We start from the raw sequence: 22,761 nt of genomic DNA on the forward strand, positions 1-22,761 counted from the left end.
GATTTTTGTCACCTTAATTAATACCTCTTTAAATCATTTGATGTCTTAGCTAATACCCAAAATGTCTGTGCGAATATCAGGACACATTTTCAAACAAGTGACCATCAGACAACAAATTTTTTAATTTTCTTAAAGCTGGAAATCGATTGGTTAAAGACGCTGTTAGAAAACCTTTCAACTTTATTTTTTTCCTTATCGTTCGCCGAAAACACATAATCGTACACGTAATTTTGATCAGCGTTTCAAGGCCTACGTTAAATTCTTTATTTTTTAAAAAAAATTTCTTTTCGATAATGTTCACCTCTCTTCGCAATGGATAGGATGTTTCCAAAGATCATACAATTATTAACCTTCTAATAATAATACACTATTTTTTTTGTATAGTGGATTGTATTTGTTACAATTTTTTATAACAACATGCATAACACATCGCCTATGAAACTGTTTTGTTGTTTACAAAACCGTGATGGCAAAACAAAATTGACGTCAAAGATTCTTCTTAGAATTATAGGGATTAGTATTTCCGTAACTTTTCGCACTTTTCGTGGAAACTTATTTTGTACAAAAGTCAATGAAACACGAAAAGGGAACGGTGCAGTTAACCTGCAACATATTAATGCCACACTGTATATTCTTTGCTCGTAACAAAGAAAACAACTGATATCAAGAAAATAAATGGAACAAAAATATATTATCATCATTTCACATAGTCCATTTTATATACAATACATTTAAACTAAATCTTCTCAAAAATCAGTAACAAGAAAATAAACACTTCTAACAAATTGATCAAACTCCGCTGTTAATTAAGTGTTCCAAGTTTATCAACTTTATTGATTACATCATTAATGAAGAATGTACGTGGTCAAACTCACATAAAGAAACAGTTAACGTTTTTTAGCGCGTTGTAATGAGACGCCGGATTATGGTGAAAAAAGGGAGATGGTAATTATTACAAATCTTAAATTTAAAGTTCGTTTAGAGTAAACATATCAAGATATATTTTCTAAAGGTGAAATCTATAAATTTGCATTTCTCAAGAGAAAAGACAAGCCAATACCCTCACACCAATCACCTAGAATTTGTTCGAACACAACATGCCTTGAAATTTTTTGAAACAAAACTGAGGACCTAAGAGGGACTTTCAAAAGAGGGGATATTCTCCTAACTCGAAGTTTGATCGAACATTGATGCTATTCCATACGCCAACCTACGTAAAAAAACATAAATAACGGAAATTATCGAGGAAACACGTCAAAACTTCAAACAAAGGGGATGGCTATCTTGGGTCCAATTGAACAAGTGCGGGGAACGTCCGCATTCGTAACCGTTCAACCTCAGCTCGTAACATGCTAATTTCGGATGCTTGTGCTTTCGCAAGATCGACAAGTTTACGTCTTGTTATAATGTCCTGCATTCGTTTCGATGCACCGTTATCACTGCGATTATCAGCTAAAAAAAAAAAAAAAATCAACAACAATATTAGATTAGTACTTCCAACTAAGATAATCGAGTATAAACAAGGATTCTTAAACCAAACAGGGCGAGTGTTAGCAACATGTTGTATATTTGTATCTTGGGTTAGCGAAGCAACATGTATATATACACACGAACCTACCTGTAAATAATTAGTTATAACCAAAAATATAGTACGACAACAAACAAACCAATTTTTATAACAAAGCAGAGCTTGGGATTAAGTGAGTTAAGTGCCTTTCTTCGTGATAAAAAATTCAATCATTTTAAAAGAAGATGCCACCAGTCTCGTATCTCATCTCCATTACGCTGACTTCAGTACTACGACAGTGCTACGAACAAGACAGGTCAAAGTTCACCGTACACCTACCAGTGACGTCATGAATGTTTTTTCTTTCAGCAACAGATAACGCCATTTTTTCCAAATCAATGTCCAACTGTTCATTTTCTTCGACCTTTGACACAATTTGGTGTCGTAACTTGCGGATTATTCGTTTTCTATCCTGTACGTTGCGACCATGCATCTATAAAAAGTGAGAAGACAGTGAGACAGATTATTATACTCGCCCGTCATGATCAGAGCTCTGATCGGGGTGAAACATTTTCTGTTGAGAATGAAATACGGATGTGCTATGATAAATATTCACCTATATGTATACACACCATCCGGATAAACTATCTGAGTTCATCACTAAGATATTACCGCACGTAGTGTAGTGGGTTCGTCTGCGGCTCCCAGTTCTGGGGACCGCGGATCGAATCCCGCTCACTGCTTGGCAGTAAGTTAGTGATGAACAAAGTAGTTCTTCTTCAATATGACTGTAATACTTGATGTATTTTTTCTGCGCCAAACCTTTAAAGTTAATACCTAACCTTATTACACATATCCAACGTTCTTTCTAACGTCGCGATCTCTTGTTGTTTACTTTGTCGCCGGTCAGTCTCACCAAGATAAACTTGCAATTCCTTGGTCACACGCAACATTTGTAAATCATGTGCAGTCGTTTGATAATCTTCAGCACGCATGAACATTTCCTTGAGTTCCCAAGCTAGTTGGTGTATACCCTTTCGAAAGTCTTTACTTTCTCTCATACTGGCTAATTTCATTTCACCCAATGTCTAATAAAAAACAAAATATATACAAATCAGAGAGATTTTGTGATGACAATAAATCGCATGCACTGCAAAAAAAACTTGCTAAAACACAGACTGTGAAGCATAGATGCACAAAATACGATATGCACAGTCTAGGAGGAAGAAATTTGTATTTCTTTCTCCAAGATACAGCAAAGAAAAATAAGAATGTGATTAAACTACCTTAATGGTACTATTTAAGTCCTCAACAGCAGATCTATGGATCAGCACGGAATCCGTGTAACTGGGCACGAAATCACACGATCCTACTTCCACTTGACCTTGCTTCAGTAACAACTGGACTTCGAGATTCATGTTAAACCTGACTCTTTCTTCACGAAGCCTACACACAAGGAAAAAAAGATATATTAATCTAACATAGCAAGAGATAAAAAAGGCTATTGTTTTGAATATGCACTTGAATTCAGAAAATTATATTTTCAAATTTTCAAGGACGTCCGCCCTTAGAGTCTGCGGGGAAATGCCTCGTTTTTTACGCCACAGCAGGCCTTCCAATTTTTCAGTCATGCTGACCGGTGTAAAGTATAGGAGTCGTACTGTCGAGTATTTAGGATCTAACATGCAGTAAGGAAAGCTGTAAAAAAACCCGTTTTTTAATAATTCCTGCATACTTTAGATTTGTTTAGCTCGTCATGAGTTTTTTTAAATAAATAAAAATGCAAATTTTATCGTTTAAGAGTATCAATACACAGAAGAATTAAAAATTTTAAACAAGCCGAAGGTGTTGAGAAGACTACACCAGATATCGTATTTATATGAGAATTACAATTTTGTTGCAGCCAGCTACATGATAGAAAATCATAAAAAAGTAGTGCAGGGAGAAAAAACTAGCCTGGTTAACAAACTTTACAGATAAAAAATGTTCGCAAATGCATTGTGTGAAAGAATGTCTCTAGATGTTTTGAGGTAGCTAGTCCTAAGTGTGAAAATCAAATTATATGTAACGAATCCTTCTGTACTTTATTTCGCGAGAGCGGAGTCCATGTTAGTTTTTACGTAAAAAAATATGGATAAAAAGAAACCAAAAAGTAGTGCTAACTAGGACTGGACGGCTGTAATAAGCAAATTTTAACTATTTGTTTGAATATCATAAAATTAAGCAACAAGCAGCACATTTCAAGGTTTCAAAGCCAAGACAAAAACCCTTGAACTGGGCAATCCAGACAACTAGTTTGATTTTTAGATTTAGTTATCTCATACTGCAATCTTACACCTAAAATTGAATCTTATTTCTATAAAAGCACACAATTTCACTCCAAATACGTCGGTCTAATTTTAGGAGGTTACTTGTTAACATTAAAAACAACAGTAAAAACAAATAAATAAAAAACCTCTGTATATCTTCGAAGGTCTTTTCAATGGTCATTTTCAAGTCTTCGTCGCGATCAATTTGATGCTGTAGATAGTCATTCATGTCTGCCAGAACAAGGGCTTTAGCTTTTAACTAAATGGTAAAGTGAAGAGAAGATATACCTAACAATCAACCACACAAACAAAAGACACATTTTTCATGGTATCATAGTCGTGGAAAACAGGTCGTAATTCCTATGTAAAAAATAAACGGGTTGGGAAGACAAATTACAACTGACAGGTTTATTTGACAAAAGCTGGATAACATAGTTGGAACCCCCTTTGCAAGGGGTTCGACTTTCCGAAATTTTGCAAAAAGTAGGGGGTTTGATAATTTCGGGTTGTTGTAAAAAGAGTGGGGTTGTTCTATATTCTGAAGGGAATTATTCCTTCTTAATAATTACTATGAAATTATTACTTCAAGTAAGACAGATCAGTTAATTTAGCCTTAAAACAACAATAGCTCATTTTTTAAAACTAGATGTAAAGGAGGCACTCGATCAAAATAAACTTGCTAACATCGTCATTGTAAACCACCTGAACGACACTGACTTTTGTTGAATTTTTTTTTTCTTACTGAAACTGAGTGTGTAGTTATTGCTCTGCTTTGTTCACTCAAACTAGGGTTGTGGCAATTTTCAAAATTAACAACACAAGAGAAGTCTTAAATGAAGAAGGATAGGTTTTTAATAATAGTGGATTCTTTGAAAAATAGGGGGTTCTGTAATATTCCTCTGCCAACAATGGGATATCGGAGATTGTCAATTGGAGATTGTCAAAAACAAATAAAATAGTTCAAATTTAACATTTCATTTTTTTTACCTGCTGTTCTCTCTCCACCTTATTTCTTCTCAGCATCACCATTCTCTTCCACACTTCAACGTCCATGTGTTCTGGCATGTGGTGTTCACTATCTAACTCTTGCATAGCCTTCTCCAGATTATGCGCAGCAGCAGAAGCAGCTCGTGAAGAGGAGGGACGTGTCTTACTTTCAGCAGAGAAAGCATCCTTGTGAGATTCAGTAGCAGCTTTTAAGGTACGTTGAGCTCTAAAGGAAAATATCAAAATATAAGTGAACTCTATCTCTGATGTTATATTTGTTTATAATGCTTAAAAATACACCTTTTCCAAATTTTTCATAAATTATAAAAATTAAGACGTCATCCAAAATTTGATAATGGTTCTATGCTTTTCAAATAAGGATATTCAGATAGAATATCAAATTACCGTCACAAAATTGAAGTTTTTAAAGCAATTTACATTCTGGTTGGATATTATTTAGATTTGAAGAAAATAATTATTTGAAAAACGAGGCTATTCTTAGAAAGATCAGCTCTATTAAGGGTTTGACTGTAACTTTTAGTTCCCAATTTAGGAGGCACCTAAAAAATAAAAATATTTATGAATTGAGGTATTTTGTTCTACCTTTTGATAAGGAACTTCAAGATGCGAATCATTTTAAGTATCGACCTCTTTAATTGAGTTTAGCATAATTAGGAAATTCGGAAATTCGGGAATGGTCTAGTATACACGTGATTCAACATTTCATCGTGTTTACTCTTACCTGGGCCTTTTCTTAAACAGTTTATACAAAACATCAACGGTGAATGAATCCAAATCTAAAAATTCTTTCCGAAACATTTTATCCAACGTGCGATCATCAGCTATAAGAGTCTCATACATATCACGAAATGCTTCCACATCTCGCTTCGCATCTCCAACCGCTAACGAACTCAGTTGCTTTTCTTCTTTTTTGATCTCCAAAAAGTTGAACAGCTCCAACTCTCTAGCTTCGAGTTCTTCTTCGAATAAAATTGATGCATTCAAACGGACGATTTTTAATTCTTCCTAAATAAACCAAATGTTTTTGGTATAAAGCTGTCTGCTGAGATAGTTAAGTATTTCGTTGGAAACACATTTCCTTGGTGGTCTATGATCCATGACTGCCTAAATTCGAATTTACAGGAGGCGTAAGGCCGAATCTCCACGGGGAAAAAATGTAGAGGCAGGCAATTTTTTCCGAGGCGCCACAGGCGCAGTGTCATAATATTGCACAATACACTGCAAGAAAGAGAGGAAATAATCGCTACATGATCAACAAAAACTATCGTCAGTCGCTAAAAAAATACAACCAATCAAAACGCGGGAAATTGTAAACAAACTTGTTTTTAAACACGTTTTTTAAATCTGACCGAAAGATGGCGTCAAACAAAATTCTTGCCCACTTTCTGACTGAAAAAACTGAAATAAATCCATCATACAACTGAAACAAATATTCCCTGATTGTGTACATCGCTTCGTTACTTTAACAACAAGGATTAAAACGTACAGTAACGCACAGTAGCATCTTTCTATTTTTACTTGTTCCATTTGCACACCAAATGTAACGCCACTAATACTAATACTAAATAGCGCGCTTTTTCTAGTGCAGATTAAAAATGTATCAAAAATATTCAGCACCTGAAAAAAGTCGCCACGGAAGAAATCTGTCTCTACATTTCATGTCTCATGAAGAAGATTCGGCTTAACAAACATAGGAAGGGTGCCAGGGGACTGGGCAGGGGGGGTAACCTCTTACTCAAAAAGCATAATGCTAGTCACTACGACAACGGTTGGAGATTCTCGTCTGCAACCACATCAGTGATGACAAGATATTATAACGTACCTGCAAAATCACCATTTCTGTTTTCGTTCTTCTTTGAAACAGTTGATTTAATCGCTCGTCAAAATTTGTTGTAGCTTCAACATTTGTAGTTTGCAATTTGCGTAATTCTGTTTCCAATGATTTGCGGTACTTTTCGCGATCCTCGTGTAACTAAACAGATAGCATGTTTTTATTGTTTTTTAAAAAGTGTATATATGGTATGTATGATTTATTTTCTATACATAATATGATTTAACCTCTAGACTTCGTATGGTAATTGTCTAATTATGCTATGGTATCTCATCTTGGCACGGTTTAGACTTTATATGGACCTGTGTCTAAAAACGTTGAGAAACTCAATTCACTTCTTCCAAATCCGTTTGATAAAGGTTTTCAGGCTTCAAAAAGCAAAAAATTATGTTTAAAGGGGGATTTTCACAAAGCGAATTGAACGGCGAATACGACGGCGAATTCGCTTTTTAATTTTCACGACAAAATAAATTAGACGCCAAATTCATTGTTTACATTGGTTAATCGCGTTCTGATTGGTCTAAATCTAGCAGCGAAACCTTTAGCCGCGAAAAAGTAGGAACTGTTTCTACTTTGCAGCGAGGCGAATATTTCGATGGAAAATCATAACAAACAAAACTGCGCATGCTCAGATACAATTCGCCGTCGAATTCGCTTCGTGAAAATCCCCCTTAAAGTCTTAAAGACGTCTAAAGGCTTTTTAAAGGTTCGATGTTTTTTTATATTTAAACCTAAATTGTTTTGAATCCATTCGAAATATAAAAGTGTATAGACTAAATGAAGATAAAAAACAGATTACATTAAAGTAATACCTTATTCCATGAAATTACCGAATTAACGCAAATAAAAATAACGGTCATGAATTTAACTCGGTTCAATAAAATTATTTTGTAAAAGGCATTTAATTAACGCGGTTCAGATAGATTCATTTTCCAAAATGCATTTAATGAAATCGAATTAGGGAATATGCAATATCATACGAAGCAAAAATTACAGCAAGAGTAGAATCAACGGTGGTGACGCGGTCTTCTCTATTACAAGGTGGTTTGGAAATCCAAATAAATGTTTTTGTTGTTTGGAAAGACAATGTTAAAATTTTTTGAAGAAAATGTGCTTTCAGTTAATTTTCCACTTGGATCAGAGTATGATGATGATACGAAAGCTATTTTAAAAAAGATCGCTGAAAAAGAACACCGTTGAGCTATCTCCGATGGAGGAAATAAAAGAAAATTTGTAAAAAAAAATGTATTTTTATGTTTTTTAGGCTTTTATATCTTATAAAAAAGTCACAAAATTAACATTATTTTAATTAACGAGTCATGAAATTAACAGCCTTTAAATTAACAATGCATTTAATTAACGGTCATTAAATTAATGCGAATTTTGAAAAACCGCGTTAATTTCATGACTCGTTAATTTTATTGAATAAGATACACAGTGATACAAAAATTCTTCAATAATAACGATTATTTTATTTCCTTCTCATATCACATGCCTACCTGAGTAGTTTTAATCTCGTACTCTTTAGCCAACTTTTGTTCTTCTTCATTCCATTCATTATCCGGTTTAACATTCATAAATTCTGGTCGTTCTATCTCTTGCTTGAGTTCGTCTTCCAAATTAGTTTCCAATCTTCCAGCCATCATCATTTCTAACGCTCTACCACGTGCATTATCCGCCATTTCAGCAAGTCGTCTTTCTATTAGAAAAATATGTAATTTTAAAACATTAGTCGTTAGCCCGTGGAAAAATCCACGGATTCGCCCGTCGCAGCTAAGCTACCATTTTGCGTGACAGACAGACGGACGGACACGGACGGACGGACGGACAGACGTATACGGGCATTATAATATAATTTTTTTTTCCTTTAGGGCTACATATATTCTTTTCTTTTAACGTGAAGAAGATTTTCAGATTTAGCCTCTAATCTCCAACCTCTCTTGACGAGATATTTTAATCATTGAAATTGTTGAATCAGAAGGCGGTTAATTGGCAGGGGCGCACGAAAATAATTTCACTTTAATTCCGACCTGGCGCTAAAAGGTCATTTGCTATGGTTAGCCTGAAAAAGAAGTACTAAAACCAAAAACTATTACACTATCTTCAAATTACTGTGATTTTTTTGATGCATACCGAAAACAAACGCGTAAAGTTGTGCTTTGTCACACGCGTTTATTATTCCCCGCGTAAATTTAAAAAGGCGTAAAAATAATAACCGAGTTAATTCTATGAATAACAGCATCAAAAAAACCAAACAAACATGTCGTAGAATGGATGTGAAAAATGTTGGAGGACTTACCTTCTTCCAAGCGCGCCAACTCATCTAACCGTTTTTGTTCTTCTTCACTGATGTATTTCTCAACCAAGATCTCCTCCTCATTTACAACTAGCAGCATTTCGGGTTGTTCACTGTGATCTAAATGAGCGTCTATCAACTCCTCCTGCAAATGCATGTCTCGTAAAATCTTCTTGATACGTGTATTGCGTTCGTTGATCTTGCGAATCTCCTGTATCTTCGCATTGTAAACCTCTTCGAATGTTTCGTTAAATGCTTCTTTAATTCGAATTATACAATCCTAAAAAGTAGAACATCACAACATAAAATTTCAATCTGCAGCGAGTAAACGTGATATTCAAAACATTTTTTTTAAACTAAAATAGCGAGTCAAAAGATGAGTGAATGAGAGAAAAGGTACTGTAGAGGGGAAATAAAAACAAGTTAATAAATCTTGTGGTTTTTATCGAAAGGAGAAAGTTAGGGTTTTCTCACTCCAGACAGACAGAGTCATTGTAGAGATTATTGCAAAAATGAAATTCATACCTTTAAGAGCACGATTTGATTTCTCTTCTGGTTCTTTGTATGTAATTCAAACTGAGTTTGCAGCAAATCATTATAGCCGCCATACAGAAAACCAAGACTTCCATACGTGGCCACACTCTCTTTCCTGAGATATTTGTCCACTTCTGTAAGTTCTTCATCGTAGTCGATCTCCCTTTTCTCTAGAAATAAAACAATTGAGATTTATAATTTTTTAAATAAAAAATTCAGCGCGAAATTTTAGAAAGAAATCTAAAATAAAGTCTAACATCGATTTCTAACACAAGAGCTATAGCCATTAAAATTAAAGCCGATTTTCATCTAATAAAAAACTGAAAACATTGTGGGGTAAATAAAGGCATCAATGATGGCGTTTGACTTGTTTTTATTTTTATCACCTTCATATTTTGTCGTCAGAAGGTTTTTTCCTTCTTGTCTTTAGGAAAATTAAACGATGCCGAAGGTTTCAGCAGAAAGATGAAAAAAATATAGAAAATTTCAGTAGGCGGTAAATCGGGGTAATGCATTGTTTTTAGTTAGTTTTTGTTTTGTGTTTGATCTCAATAACGTTAGATCACTCAGATTGACTCGTGTTCCCAAATCTCTAAAAACTATACAAAGTAATTTTTCTCTCTTTTTTATTCCCAAATAGCAGCCACAACAATAGCGTTTCTTTTCTTTTTCGCAGTTTTTACAACAAAATTATTTATTATTTTCTAGTTTCAAAAGATTTCGGTGGTGTTGACCACAGAAAATAAAATCTAGGACGAGATTCGAGAACAACATTTTAAGATTTTTTTTCTTAATTTTCCAAGAAAAATTGTAAGATTTCAGGACAATTCCAGAACACAGCGTAACCATACCAAATATCCAGGCATTCCAGGAATTAAGAAAAAATTAACCTTGTACTTTTCAAAGGAATATTTATATGAGTTTGTAAAAAAATTAACTCAGCCTGATAACTTTGCAGGATAAATTCAAGATATTTTCAGTTTTTTCAGTCAAAATTCCAGGATTTTTTCAAGGCAAATTGGTCACCGTGCACATCACGTTACCTGATGAATGTTAGATATCTTGTAGCAAAATACAGCTAATTAAACATCTCACCAACTATGGAAGAAAAGGAGCCAAAACCATCTGGTAAAACACTATCCCTCAATTCACTTTGAATCTTTTCTATCTTTCTTTGACAAACAACCATGTCTAATTCTTCAAGTTCGCTTTGACTTCTTTCTCTCATCGGGTAATTGCATACCTCAATATTGGTAGCAAAACTTTTTAAACTTTTTCCCTTGGTCTTCATGTTGTCCCAACATTCAGTTTTGATTAAATGACGTGTATACTGGGTGGCAGCATCCTGCAGCTCGATTTCTGAACGTAACTATGTGAATAATTAACATAATGATTACTGTGAATAATTAACTTAATTATTACTGTAAATAATTGACTTAATTATTACTGTTGCATACTTTAACCTGATACAGGGTGGAACTTATTGACTATGTTTCGTCTGAAAAAGAGTTTTTGCTACATTCACCAGACACTTTGGGCGTTTAATAACAATGACTTCTAATGTCAAGTAAAGAGTATAACATATAAGAGATCGAAAAAGCAATCCAAGTCTCAAAATAGTGATTTATGCGATTCTTATGTAGCCTAAAATAAGATGCAACCAAAGATTAAAAATAAATAAAAAGTCGCTTATATAATTGGTGTGCCAATACTATCAGATTGGTTTGAAAGCATCTCGCCACAAGTTGTGAGTCAATAGCTCTATATTTTCTACAGTTATTTCTTTCTATGATCATGAAATTAAGCGATAGGAAACGCACCCATGTGTTAACCTCACTACTTGACAATCTATTTTGTCGCACAGTATAGCGATATTTATAGATATAGGGGGTAAAACTAACAGAAAACAAGAACTGAAACGAAATTGAAAACCTGTATTTTAATTGTTTACCACAAAAAAGGAATCAATGGACTGCTTCTCCAAAAAGAAAGGCCCAATCCTAATAAATCTAAACTTCACGATCTATAAAATTCAAAACTAAAATAACGTAAATGTCACCCCACCTTTTTAAAATGGGATTCCATTTCAGCGACCATACTCTGTCTTTCTTCCACGTCCATGTTGAATTCATATCGATCTAATTTCTCAATGTCAGGAACTTCTTCGTTAGTTCTAATTAGCTCGAGCACTTGATTGCGTAAATCGTTGATTTCATTTCTTAACGAATTCTTCACCTCAGCATACTTTTCATCTTCTTTCTTGTGGGCCTAAATATATATCAACTGCTTGTATGAGAGAAATTATTTCATAGAAAAGAAAAAAAACAAACCAAAATGGTGGAGAGATATTTATTCTGCAGTACCACAACCGGGGTGATGCCGGTTCTCGGCTAACATTAAAAAAACACACACGCAAATAAACATGCCATGTTTATTTAGCTGAACAGCTTCTTGTATTAGGGGAATATTACATTCAGGAACAAAAATGAACAAGGGGATAAAAAATACAGGTAACATTCGGAACAGCAAGATTTAATGTCAAGTATCATTTCTTAATTTTTTTAAATAAGTTTGATGTGAAATATTAGATCAAACTTTGGTGTTCTGAAGTTTTAAAAAGTATAGTAGGAATAGAGATTACCTTATCAACCGCTTCTTCTAACCAAGTAGTTGATGAGCCAATCTTTTCTGAAAAAAAAACATGATGCATCGTGAAATAAGGAAAGACAGTTAAATAGAAACATTTTGGTACAGCTCTGTATTTTTCGCAGCACAGTGAACAAGGAAAATACGACGTGTGGGGACCAAGTTTTTTTTCATATTGTCGCATTAAAATAGTTTTTTTATCCACCTTAAACCCTGTGAAGCAAGTTCCTAAAAAAGGAGGTGATTTTTTAAGTTGCATAAATTTACTGTTCTCCGTCGATTTTTTACATATGTTAAGAAACTTGGAAAGGTGGTACCAGCATTTTCATATAACATTGAGAATTATCAATGTTAGGCAATTTGTAAAAATTTAAGTTGAAAAGGTTAGCGTAAACTAATATAACAAACTAGTCGTGAACCCGTGGAAAAATCCACGGGGTCGCCCGTCGCGTTCGCTCGTCCTTTAAATTTACCCGTCGCAACAAAGTGGATAAAAATATATCGCATTTGATACTCGTGGGCATTTTAAAAGTTTCGTGTTTCCGTTACGGGACGCCGCTTTCGCGGACACACAGACAGACGACGGCTATCATTAAAGAGACACAAAACCAAGCAAACAAAAATGTTATACCAGGTTTTAGAGTTATTTCAGGTAACTTCGATAAAATTTCATCTTCAGTATTTTTAATGCTTTTGACCATTGCTGTGTTCGAAAGGTATGTTTCAATAGCTCCAGCTGCTTTGGATCTACCCAATGAACTAAAATTCCACGACCAGCTTGATATGCAGCCATCATTACCAACTGTTAAAATCATTTGTGCATCTGAACTAAAGCAAGCATGGCTAAGACCACCAGCACGGTAGTTACCTGCTTGTATTTTCACAATGTTGTTCTGCAAATAAAATAATCAGAAGTTGATAATGTAAACTCAACTATCACAACTATTGTTGTGATGTCAAAAAAAAATAGAAAACCTGGTTTACATTTGTCACCAGTCACATTTTTGTTACTCCGCAAACCAGGTTTTCAGACTGCAGCAATAATTACTCTGCAAGAAGGTTGTGTATATGCCCATTTGCATTTTCATCGGTGTTATTTAAAAAAAACTATAGATTTGAAATGAATGTCAAAGCCTGAGCAAACTCAAACCTAAATAATTAGCAAAAACTACAAGTTAAGTTGCTCGCAATCTGGAATTGCAGAAAGAATACTACATGGTAGTAGAGGGGAACCAGTGTACTATCACAAAAGTTGTCAATATTGTGACATAGAACTAGAGCACATGAAATGCACATTCCTGCATATATTTAAACAGCAAAAACGCACTAGATCGACCAATTTTGTCAAATCTTCAACAGTCAGAGTGTAAAAAACACTAAATGCAGTCTAATTTTATCTGACATTTTTTCAAATAAAAAAACAGATTACATATGACAAAATAATTTGTGTAATATATGTACGCTTTATGTAACTTTTTTATAAGAATATTTCCTGAACAAAGAGACATACCATTGCTCCAACTGCTCTGGCAATTAGATATCCATCAGGAGATGCTGACACTAACCATTTGAAGTGACAAGAAGAGGAAATGCAACCACCATTAACACCATGACCTTCATATGTATATGTAGGTTCCAACACCAGGTTCGTTTGTGAATCCTAATGAATGCAAAATGATAATAAACCTTACCTTTATCTCTGTTGCAGTGGTGGAAGATTAATTCTTATTGAACATTAAAACAACTAAAAGCAACACTGCTGCAAACAAGCACTGCAGCTATGGATACCATTTAGGTAACCTTTGCGTGTTGCGTGCATCCTTTGGATGAAACCAAAATTTTCTTGAAATGAGATTTAAGAAACGTTTCCAAAATTGGATAGCAGAATAATATTTTAAAACTATAAATGAAAGCAATTATGTTATATTCTAGTAATCAGTGGCATTTTATTAAAAATGTGATTTGTTAACAATTTGTATAGCATTATTATCCAGTTATTTAAGCGGGCATAATCTTAAAATAATCTAAAATATCAATTGTACAAGCGTCTATAGCATGGTAAGATTTTTTAACAAATATAAAAAGGCAATGGAATTGGATATTAAAACAATTTTATCAGCTGTTTATATGCTGATTTAACTTAATGCTTTTATTCATTCTTTCCAACTATAAATAAATATTGCAATGAACATTAAGGAAAGTAAGAAAAGTAAGGAAACTTGAGTCACTGAGAGTTATGCTAGTCATGAAGGTCTCTCTTTTTTAATACATGACTGTCTTTACCACGTGTATTGCCTACCTGTTGCGTTTGAACAAGACCGCAGTTGGTATCCAACAAACTGAGATTGTGAATGTGTCCAAATACGGTTACATTTCCATACTGTTATTGTTTTAATAACTCGTTTATCTGAATTTACATACAATAGTAAGATAATTTGGACGAGTTAGTATTTATTTAGATTACTCCAAGAACCAATAAACTCTTAATTAATCTCTTAATAAAGACAATCTTGATCAGAACTTCATGTTGTCTGCTGTTAAATTGCTTGATAAAGGTTTCAGAATCTTACTCAGAACAGAAAAAGCTGTTTTTACACACTGTTACTTCAAAACGTAACTAACCTCATATTCATTGAAGACGAACTTTGCAATTTTCTTGCCTTGATGAACGACACCAAATGCAACATCGTTTGAAATGATGCATATATCATAAGTAAACGCCTTCAGAAGGTAGGTTTGCTTTGAAATGGACACATCTTTCAATAATCTTGTACTGTCCATGTACAATGAACTCTTTTCTATTAATTTGAAAAAAAAAATCGCAACTTTTATGCACAAATGTAGCGTTTGTTTATATAAAAAATGTTAATAGTTTGAAAACATATTTCCACATGCTAAGTAGAAAACAATCTAAGGAAATAATCTTTTGGATATACATCGAGAAGAACTTACAAATAATGAGACTTACTTTTAATTAAATCACTAGTAATTTCGAATAGGATCAACTGGTTACAACCAGGCTGGTGATCGGAAGCACTGACACCAACTAACACTTTATATATATCAGCTTGACTAATATGTAAACAGGATGAACATAATACAGAACCTGGAACATCTAAAAATAAAACTATTTATCATTTTCTTCAGAAGAGATACTTAAAAGATTATCACGTTAAAGCTAAAAAATAATATTATCTCAGAAGAGGAATTGTGAACAATAGTAAGGCAACAAAAAGACACTTCAGGATGATAAAAATATCTACATGTTATTATGGTAAAATTATAAAGTTACTCCAAGTTTACCTACAAAATGCAAAAAAAATTATAAATTTTTGGTAATTTCACTAGCATTCTTTTAAAAAATTGTACATATTTACTTAGTTTTACTTGAGCCCTAGAAGACATTTTTTGCTAATCACATTTGCAAATATTGTACAGTCCAAGTAATTCTTGCTGTTGCTCCTTCACTAAGCATCCATTTTAACAGTCAAATAGTGCTCTCCATCATTGTACTTAATTCGAAGAAAATAATGAAGTTCTTGTATATGTAAAATTGTGTTCAAAAATTAGATACTAAATTGTATCTAGGCATATCTCCTTAAAAGTTGACATTATCCTAAAAAATATTAAACAAATAAATATTTTGATTTTTCAAAAAAATTAACAAAACGTTGTTTTTGTGCCTTTTTTGAAATGTCAAAATATTTTTGAATGCAATATTTACTTATAGGCTTAAATAATGATTTAATTATTTAATGATGGCTGTATGATTAGGATTTCTTTCAAATTATAAGTGATTTCTGCTAGTTATTTCATTGCTCGTGTTTGTTATGACTATTTAGATTACAAAATATTTCCATCCAAATCATTTTACCTGTATGGCCCAATACTTCAAGTTGTGTGGATAGTCTAGCATTCAACAAAAATATTTTAGGATCACTTGAGCTGGTGATGAGTACTGATCCAGTATTATCAAAACTAAATACAACAATATCAATCAGGATTCTAAAATACTGACAAATACTATACTAATTTATTTTTTTTCAATGTTGTGCTAACTCACCATAACTTTGTCAAAGCAGTTTTATAAAGAAATTGTTCACAAACACAACGTAGTTCATTAGATTTTTGTGCATCAATTACAACAATGGAGCCTGCCTTTGTGCCCAGAAAAACAGTGGATGAAGTACAAGGTGAAGCTATACAACTTATCTAAAATAATAAAAACATTACATAAAACCAAATTGCACTGAATAAAATTATATTATAATACTCAACTTTTCGTCTGAAAGCCCAAGATGGTAACTGCTACTCGCACAGGGGAATTTCTGTGGAATTACCAAATTGGCGAATTGTTACAGATATTTAAAGGCATACAACAAATTATTTTTAAAATTTATATTATTTACAATTGAACGATAAAGAATGCAAATACGTACATCATAATTTAGATGCAAACTGCCAATGCAATGCATATCTTTCACAGTCCAAACTTGTAACAAACCAGTTGATTTGCATGTCTAATAAAAACAACCAACATCAATAAATTGATGTACAATTGTACGTGCTACTAAAAAACACCATAGCATTCGAAAATTAGTATTCATACTTCTACCAAGTGGAGAAAAAATCTTCTTGGTTTTTAGGTTAGACAAGAGCAAAAAAAACACAATACCACAATGTGTTGATTTCCCGGTAAGCAAGCAATACCAATAACTTTACCAACAAAATCTTCACTCATATTTGTAACAGAGGAGTTGTTTAATGAATATGTACAAATTGTTCCCTAAAATTACAAAAAAATATTAAAATTTACTGTCAGTGTATTAATATCATATATTCTATCAGTAAATCTTTTACAAAGATTATTTCTTCAACCTACTAGTGAAGTAGGTATGACATAAACAACAGTTAGCAAAAAAAGAACATTTGAGCATCTTCTAACATATATGCAATTACAAATTCATGCAGTTTTTTTTTACTTATACAGACCTAGTGTAATTGGAAAGAAAAAAAGAACGCTTCGCATCTGATGTCAAATATACTGAAAAGATGGTGAGAAACATAGTGTTTGATTGTTAATGAAACCCTGGGGTGACAGTGACCAAGTTTTTTTGCATGTGACAAAAGACATGAACGACTTTACCTCTGAGCTACCAATAACAAGACTTTGATAATCTGAGGAAAAGTGTAAAGATGAAATTTGTCTACCAATATTAACTTCAAGTTTAGTTGAAACTTGTTTATCCTTGATTTTAAGACATCTAAGTATACCATCCTAAAATCAAAAAAGTAAAAAAAATGCAAATTTTATAATTTTGTATATAGTCCTCTTTCAGATCAAATAGAGTAGTGGTTGTAGTAATTATATCATGAGAATAGAAGCAGAATTATTTTAATCTACTTTATAATTTTAGATAATTTTCATATTAATGTTTTCAGTTGACATCTCAAAAACAGCCCTTCCCTCTTTATGATTCTCAAAATTGTAGTTAATTACACTTGTCCCGGAGGACAGGAGTGTATTGGTTTCGGCTTGTGCGACCAATAGTGACATGCGATCTGACCGAATATCGTAACTTACCCGCTCCCCCGCGCCTGCACCCGCTGAACTACGGCCGTAAAGCTATATGTCCATTTAGCGATTTTGTCGCTATTTCGCAAAATATAAGTAATAGAATACTCATGAACATGCACATATACAGAAACGACGAGTGTTTCAAACCGTCAAGGCTTCTTGTTTCTTCTAATGTGGGAATAGGTTTGTAAAACAGGCCTTTTTAAATTGTGTGCAATGATGAGCGAGCACACAATCAATGTGCACATGTAATAGCGTACATGAAATAATCTGCACTTCCTTCAAATTTGACATTACAAATAATAAATGTCAAATATATTGCACCCACATTAAACTTGCGTTTATAGAACACTTCCTTCTGTTTTAATTATTTTGTGATTACAAAAAAATTCAGTGATAAATCAATTTTAAATTTGTGTAAGAAAAAACAGTGATAGTTAAAGCTATTTGTTGTAAGCATGGATGACCTGTGTGATTTACACATAATTTGGGTTCACAATGACAAGCTTGCATACACAAAAATTATCGTCACACCTAACAATAAGGGAAGAGCAATGGCTCTAGCTCACACAAAGACTCGCCCAACTCTGTGAAATGAGAAACTAGCTGACTGATTGTGCAATATTAATTCATTTCACATGGAATTCAATGTTATCTATCAAATATAAAAAAAGAAAAAAAAATAGATAAAAAATATTTTGTAATAAAATATGTGTTTATAACTTTATTCTATTCACTCAGGTTGCTCGCCCGGTCTAAATTATTAAAACCTTGGGCGAGCGATTTATTGCTTGGGTATTATTTTCTTATTGATAGACTTGTATCATGCATAAATGTATGCAAGTGTTGGAAAAAAGAAAAAAAAGAACAATCAAACACAATGTGGATCCATTAACAAAGAACCAAGGATGTAGTTAATATGGCACTTTTATAAAAATAAAGTTACACAGCTGTGTTTTGCTGTATTAAGGGCAAGGTTGGATTTTAACCCTGCAAGGAAGTACAATGTGTGAAATTATAATGCTGTATTGATGATTGATATTATATAGAACCGAAATGCTGTGTTGAAGTTTGATGTTGTATTGAAGTGTAATGCTGCGTGGAATTGGAATTTTGTGCAAAAGTGTAATGATGCGTGAAAGTACAAAGCTGTATAGAATTGTAATGCGTTTGGAAGTGCAATTTTGTGTGAAAGTGTAATGTTGTGTGAATGTGTAATGCTGCATAGAAGTGTAATGTTTTGTGGAAGTGTAATGTTGTGAGGAAGTGTAATGTTGTGCACAAGTGTAATGTTGTGTGGAAGTGTAATGTTGTGCAAAAGTGTAATGTTGTGAGGGAGTGTAATGTTGTGCAGAAGTGTAATTTTTTGTGAAAGTGTAAGTTATATGAAATAAAATGTATGTAGCGCTAAAATGAAAATTAACCTTTTTGACAATGATTAACCAAAAGGGTCAAAACAGTTCCATTTTTAAAACACGTTTTAAACCAAGTATACCACCTGATTGATCATTTAGTTGTTAGTTTGTTTTTGAAACAGAAAATAAAATTATGGTTATTAGTTAAAGAAGAAAATTTTAAAATAGTGCAGTCAACCAACCAAAACAAATATTAAAAAGTCAAAATGATAAAAAAAACGTGGGTTTTATCCATGTGAACCCACTGGAATTTTCTGTTGTTGATCATTTTGAAATTTTAAATTTATACTTAAATTTAAACTTAAATTTATACTTATCCATCAATTGTCATTTATTATATGCAAAGTATGTCTTTTAGATAGGCCAACCACACTGCTGCTAAAAGAAGTCTTACTTTTCCTCCAACAAATAAACCATCACTGTGAAGCTGCATGCAGTCAAAGTGTAGATATGGATCATCTTTTTCTAAATCATCTAAAAAGATTAAAGAATAATGATGGAAAAAAACCACAGTATTTTCTTAAAAATTGCTAGGTAGTATGGGTTGACCGATCTTATAATTCTGTGTGCCACATTTAATACCATACTTAATCCTGTATGCGCTAAAAAGAAATAAGATCAGGCTCAAAAAAGGTTTTTTAGTGGATACTTGGATTTTCTTAATTCAAACTCATCAATATAATGGATGTTATCTGTAATACCAACCCTGTCCAACTGGCTTACAAATGTAAAAATCTAGCTTTCAAGACCAAAAGAATGTTTTAGATATGGAAAATCAAGAAGACATATTTTGTATGCCTCTTTATAGCTTTTCTCACGTGTTTGGCATTTTTATTTTTTCCATATTTGTTTTTTTTTCTAAAAGACTTTTTTTGACTGCATTAGTAAGGTAAAGGTTGACATGATAGTTTCGTATTATGCTTACAGGTTTGAATAAACAAAACTCCAGTTTTTGAAAAAGAAATAATGCATGGCCAAATGTATTTAATGCTGAAAAGCATTATTAAACTTTACCATCATAATAATTACACAACACAGTTACATATCCAGTCTCGATATCAGCACATAATAACTTGTTTCCAGAACAACCCACATATATTTGATTTGCAGACGCCCAGCAATGGCATATGGCAACACAACGAAGTAGAAGATTAGCTAAGAATAAAGGTAGGGCAACAACAAATGCATAGAGTCAGGAAACAAGATAAAGTAAGCACACAACAATCAAAAGCTGACTGCATGAATAACATCTACACTAACAAACTAGCATACTAACAAGGATCAACATTTTCTTTGCCAGTACCAACCAAGCCAGCCATTGATGCTTTTGTCAAGTGAAGGCCACCATGACCAGTGGTTGGACGACTTCCACTAGGGGCTTCATTAACAAATTCAAGCCCAAAAGAACCATCTTCAAATGGTAGTATAATGTCTCTGCATAGGAATAAAAGTATAAGCACTGTGAGAATTGTTCACATTGTACATTTTACATATTATTGCATATCTTATATCACATTAAGGAATCACAAAATAAGATAAAAATTAAACTTAAACAGGTTCACACCAGGAAAGATTAGCACTAACAGGTGCCATTTAGTGATAACTGGTCTTAGCTAGTGCTAATTTGCATTCACTTGTTTTAACTTGCACTAATTAATTCCTTGAAAATGAACCCCAGGAAGTAACAAGGGCATGAAAATTAGGTTAGGTAAGTTAATTTAACTAAGTGGCAACTGTAAATAAACCTTAACAATCACTTTGAATCGATTCAAAATCATGTTATAGTTGCAAACATTTTAAAGAAACTTCATGACTGTATTTTTGAACCTTAAAAATAAAACTTATGACTATCAGGAAAGTTAAGTTTTGAAAAAATTCACCGAAATAATGGTGAAAGTTATTTTTTATGAAGGATTTTAAAAGTGGCCACAAAAGTTAATTCCCTTGGTGTCACAAGTTTTATGACTCATTAAAGTTTTTTCTTTATAATATAACTTACCTGAAAAGAATAAACTTAAAAGTAATGAGTCAACTAATTGAAAACTGGCAAAGATCACAAAACACTTACCTTCTTTGAAGATCATACTTTTCATTAACTTGTCTGATATTCCAAACTGTAAAACCATTCTCAGTTGAACAACAGAATTGTCTCCAGTTAAGCGGGTTGAAAGTAAGACTTAAAGGGGGTGCATTCAGATCTACATAACACAAATTCTCTTCAGTAGCCCAATTCCTACAGTAGAAAGTTTTGGCTAAGTAAATGCACGTAACGAGATAAAGAACATTATCCTGTTCTAAACAACCAACTTGTTTTCAACACAGCAAAATAAAAATAATGCTATGCTATGCATGTCCGTGAAAGCTACTCAGCATGTTTCATTAAGTTGTGAGGTCTTATTTTGCATTGCATAGATATTATGAATTGTTCAAACAGTAATAAAAATTTGCTTACACACCATATGGTCAGTGTCACTTCAGGTATATTAGAACATGACACCAGTATACTACCATTGTTTGCAAATGATAAACAAACATAACCAAGGCTATTAATATCTAAAAAGAAATTAAAGCTGCTTATATTGAAACCAAAAAAACTACATTACAGATTCCCTTAACAAGAAGCCTTTCTCTATTTTACTAATATTGTAATATCAAAATAATACCATACACATGCATTTTCATGTCAACAAACATTAAAGTCTTATGATTCAAGATCTGGAATGAATAAAGAGCAGATTGAAAACACTAAGATAGAAAGGTAAAGACAAAAATACGAAACCTGCTTTTAAAGTGGCTACTGCACTGTTTAAGTTCTGTGTACTATATACATATATTTGGGCATGAAGACCATCATCAGCAAAAGCAAGGTAGCCATATGATTGATTGACAGCCAGCGCTGTGATACCATCTCCTGGCGCATTCAAGTACTTAGTGCTGCCACTACTTATATTAATAACTTTTAAACAATTTGAGTTGACATAGCAAATAGCATCTGTGTCTGTGTAGTACACAGGTGTTCCATTGTATCCAACTGATGAGCTAAGTTAAACAAACAAAAAAAATTAAAACACAGTAATTTATGGCAAATAACTATGAACTAGATTTATAAGTTATAATCCAGCATTCTCAGTTGCCATTAAACAGCTATATCCCAATTTATCTAAATTTCCAATTCATTTAACTCAAACCAATATATTGCACATAAAGGGATTAAAAATCATTCATGATAGGTCTCTATTTACATCAAATGGCCACTGTTTTAAGTTCCTGGATTACACTCTGACTGTACTATTCTTAACAATGCATAAAATGTTTTAGATACCTCAAAAAAAGTTCACCAAACTGATCCATCTGTAAACATCTAGATGTTGAAGAATCTTTGTTTCACATAATTTAAGCTATAATACATTATAATTTCATTAAAACTGCTTGCTCTTTCGTTGCGCTATTTTTTATTTCTGATTTAAATGGTATTCATCTTAAGCAAATACATGAAAATTCCAAACTTGCCCGTCCTGTTTATACAGCATTGCATGCATCTCGCTATTTGCGGTACCATTTTGACGACAACGAAAATATTTTTGATTTTAAAAAAAAAAAAAAAAAATAATTATTTATATTCAATGGCGTTATTCTC

General features: G+C 33.0%; 1 protein-coding gene across 1 annotated transcript; it reads right to left on the reverse strand.

Moving 5' to 3' along the window:
* Positions 1 to 663: 663 nt before the first annotated feature.
* LOC130644696 (cilia- and flagella-associated protein 43-like) lies at positions 664 to 22,592 on the reverse strand. Its single transcript, XM_057450402.1, has 30 exons — positions 22,447 to 22,592; positions 21,904 to 22,163; positions 21,581 to 21,677; positions 21,193 to 21,357; positions 20,401 to 20,558; positions 20,139 to 20,279; positions 19,519 to 19,598; positions 17,278 to 17,409; positions 16,807 to 16,917; positions 16,571 to 16,651; positions 16,195 to 16,343; positions 16,006 to 16,109; positions 15,100 to 15,246; positions 14,754 to 14,929; positions 13,642 to 13,791; positions 12,763 to 13,024; positions 12,127 to 12,173; positions 11,550 to 11,753; positions 10,581 to 10,854; positions 9,477 to 9,655; positions 8,955 to 9,231; positions 8,155 to 8,354; positions 6,647 to 6,796; positions 5,546 to 5,829; positions 4,804 to 5,029; positions 3,963 to 4,075; positions 2,794 to 2,953; positions 2,350 to 2,595; positions 1,847 to 2,000; positions 664 to 1,452 (listed from the first exon to the last, which is right to left on the reverse strand). The coding sequence occupies exons 1-30, from the start codon at positions 22,473 to 22,475 to the stop codon at positions 1,280 to 1,282; spliced, it is 4,929 nt and encodes a 1,642-aa protein (XP_057306385.1). The 5' UTR covers positions 22,476 to 22,592; the 3' UTR covers positions 664 to 1,279.
* Between the last annotated feature and the right edge of the window lie 169 nt (positions 22,593 to 22,761).

The sequence above is a fragment of the Hydractinia symbiolongicarpus genome, chromosome 5, assembly GCF_029227915.1.
Source record: "Hydractinia symbiolongicarpus strain clone_291-10 chromosome 5, HSymV2.1, whole genome shotgun sequence".
NCBI lineage: Eukaryota > Metazoa > Cnidaria > Hydrozoa > Anthoathecata > Hydractiniidae > Hydractinia > Hydractinia symbiolongicarpus.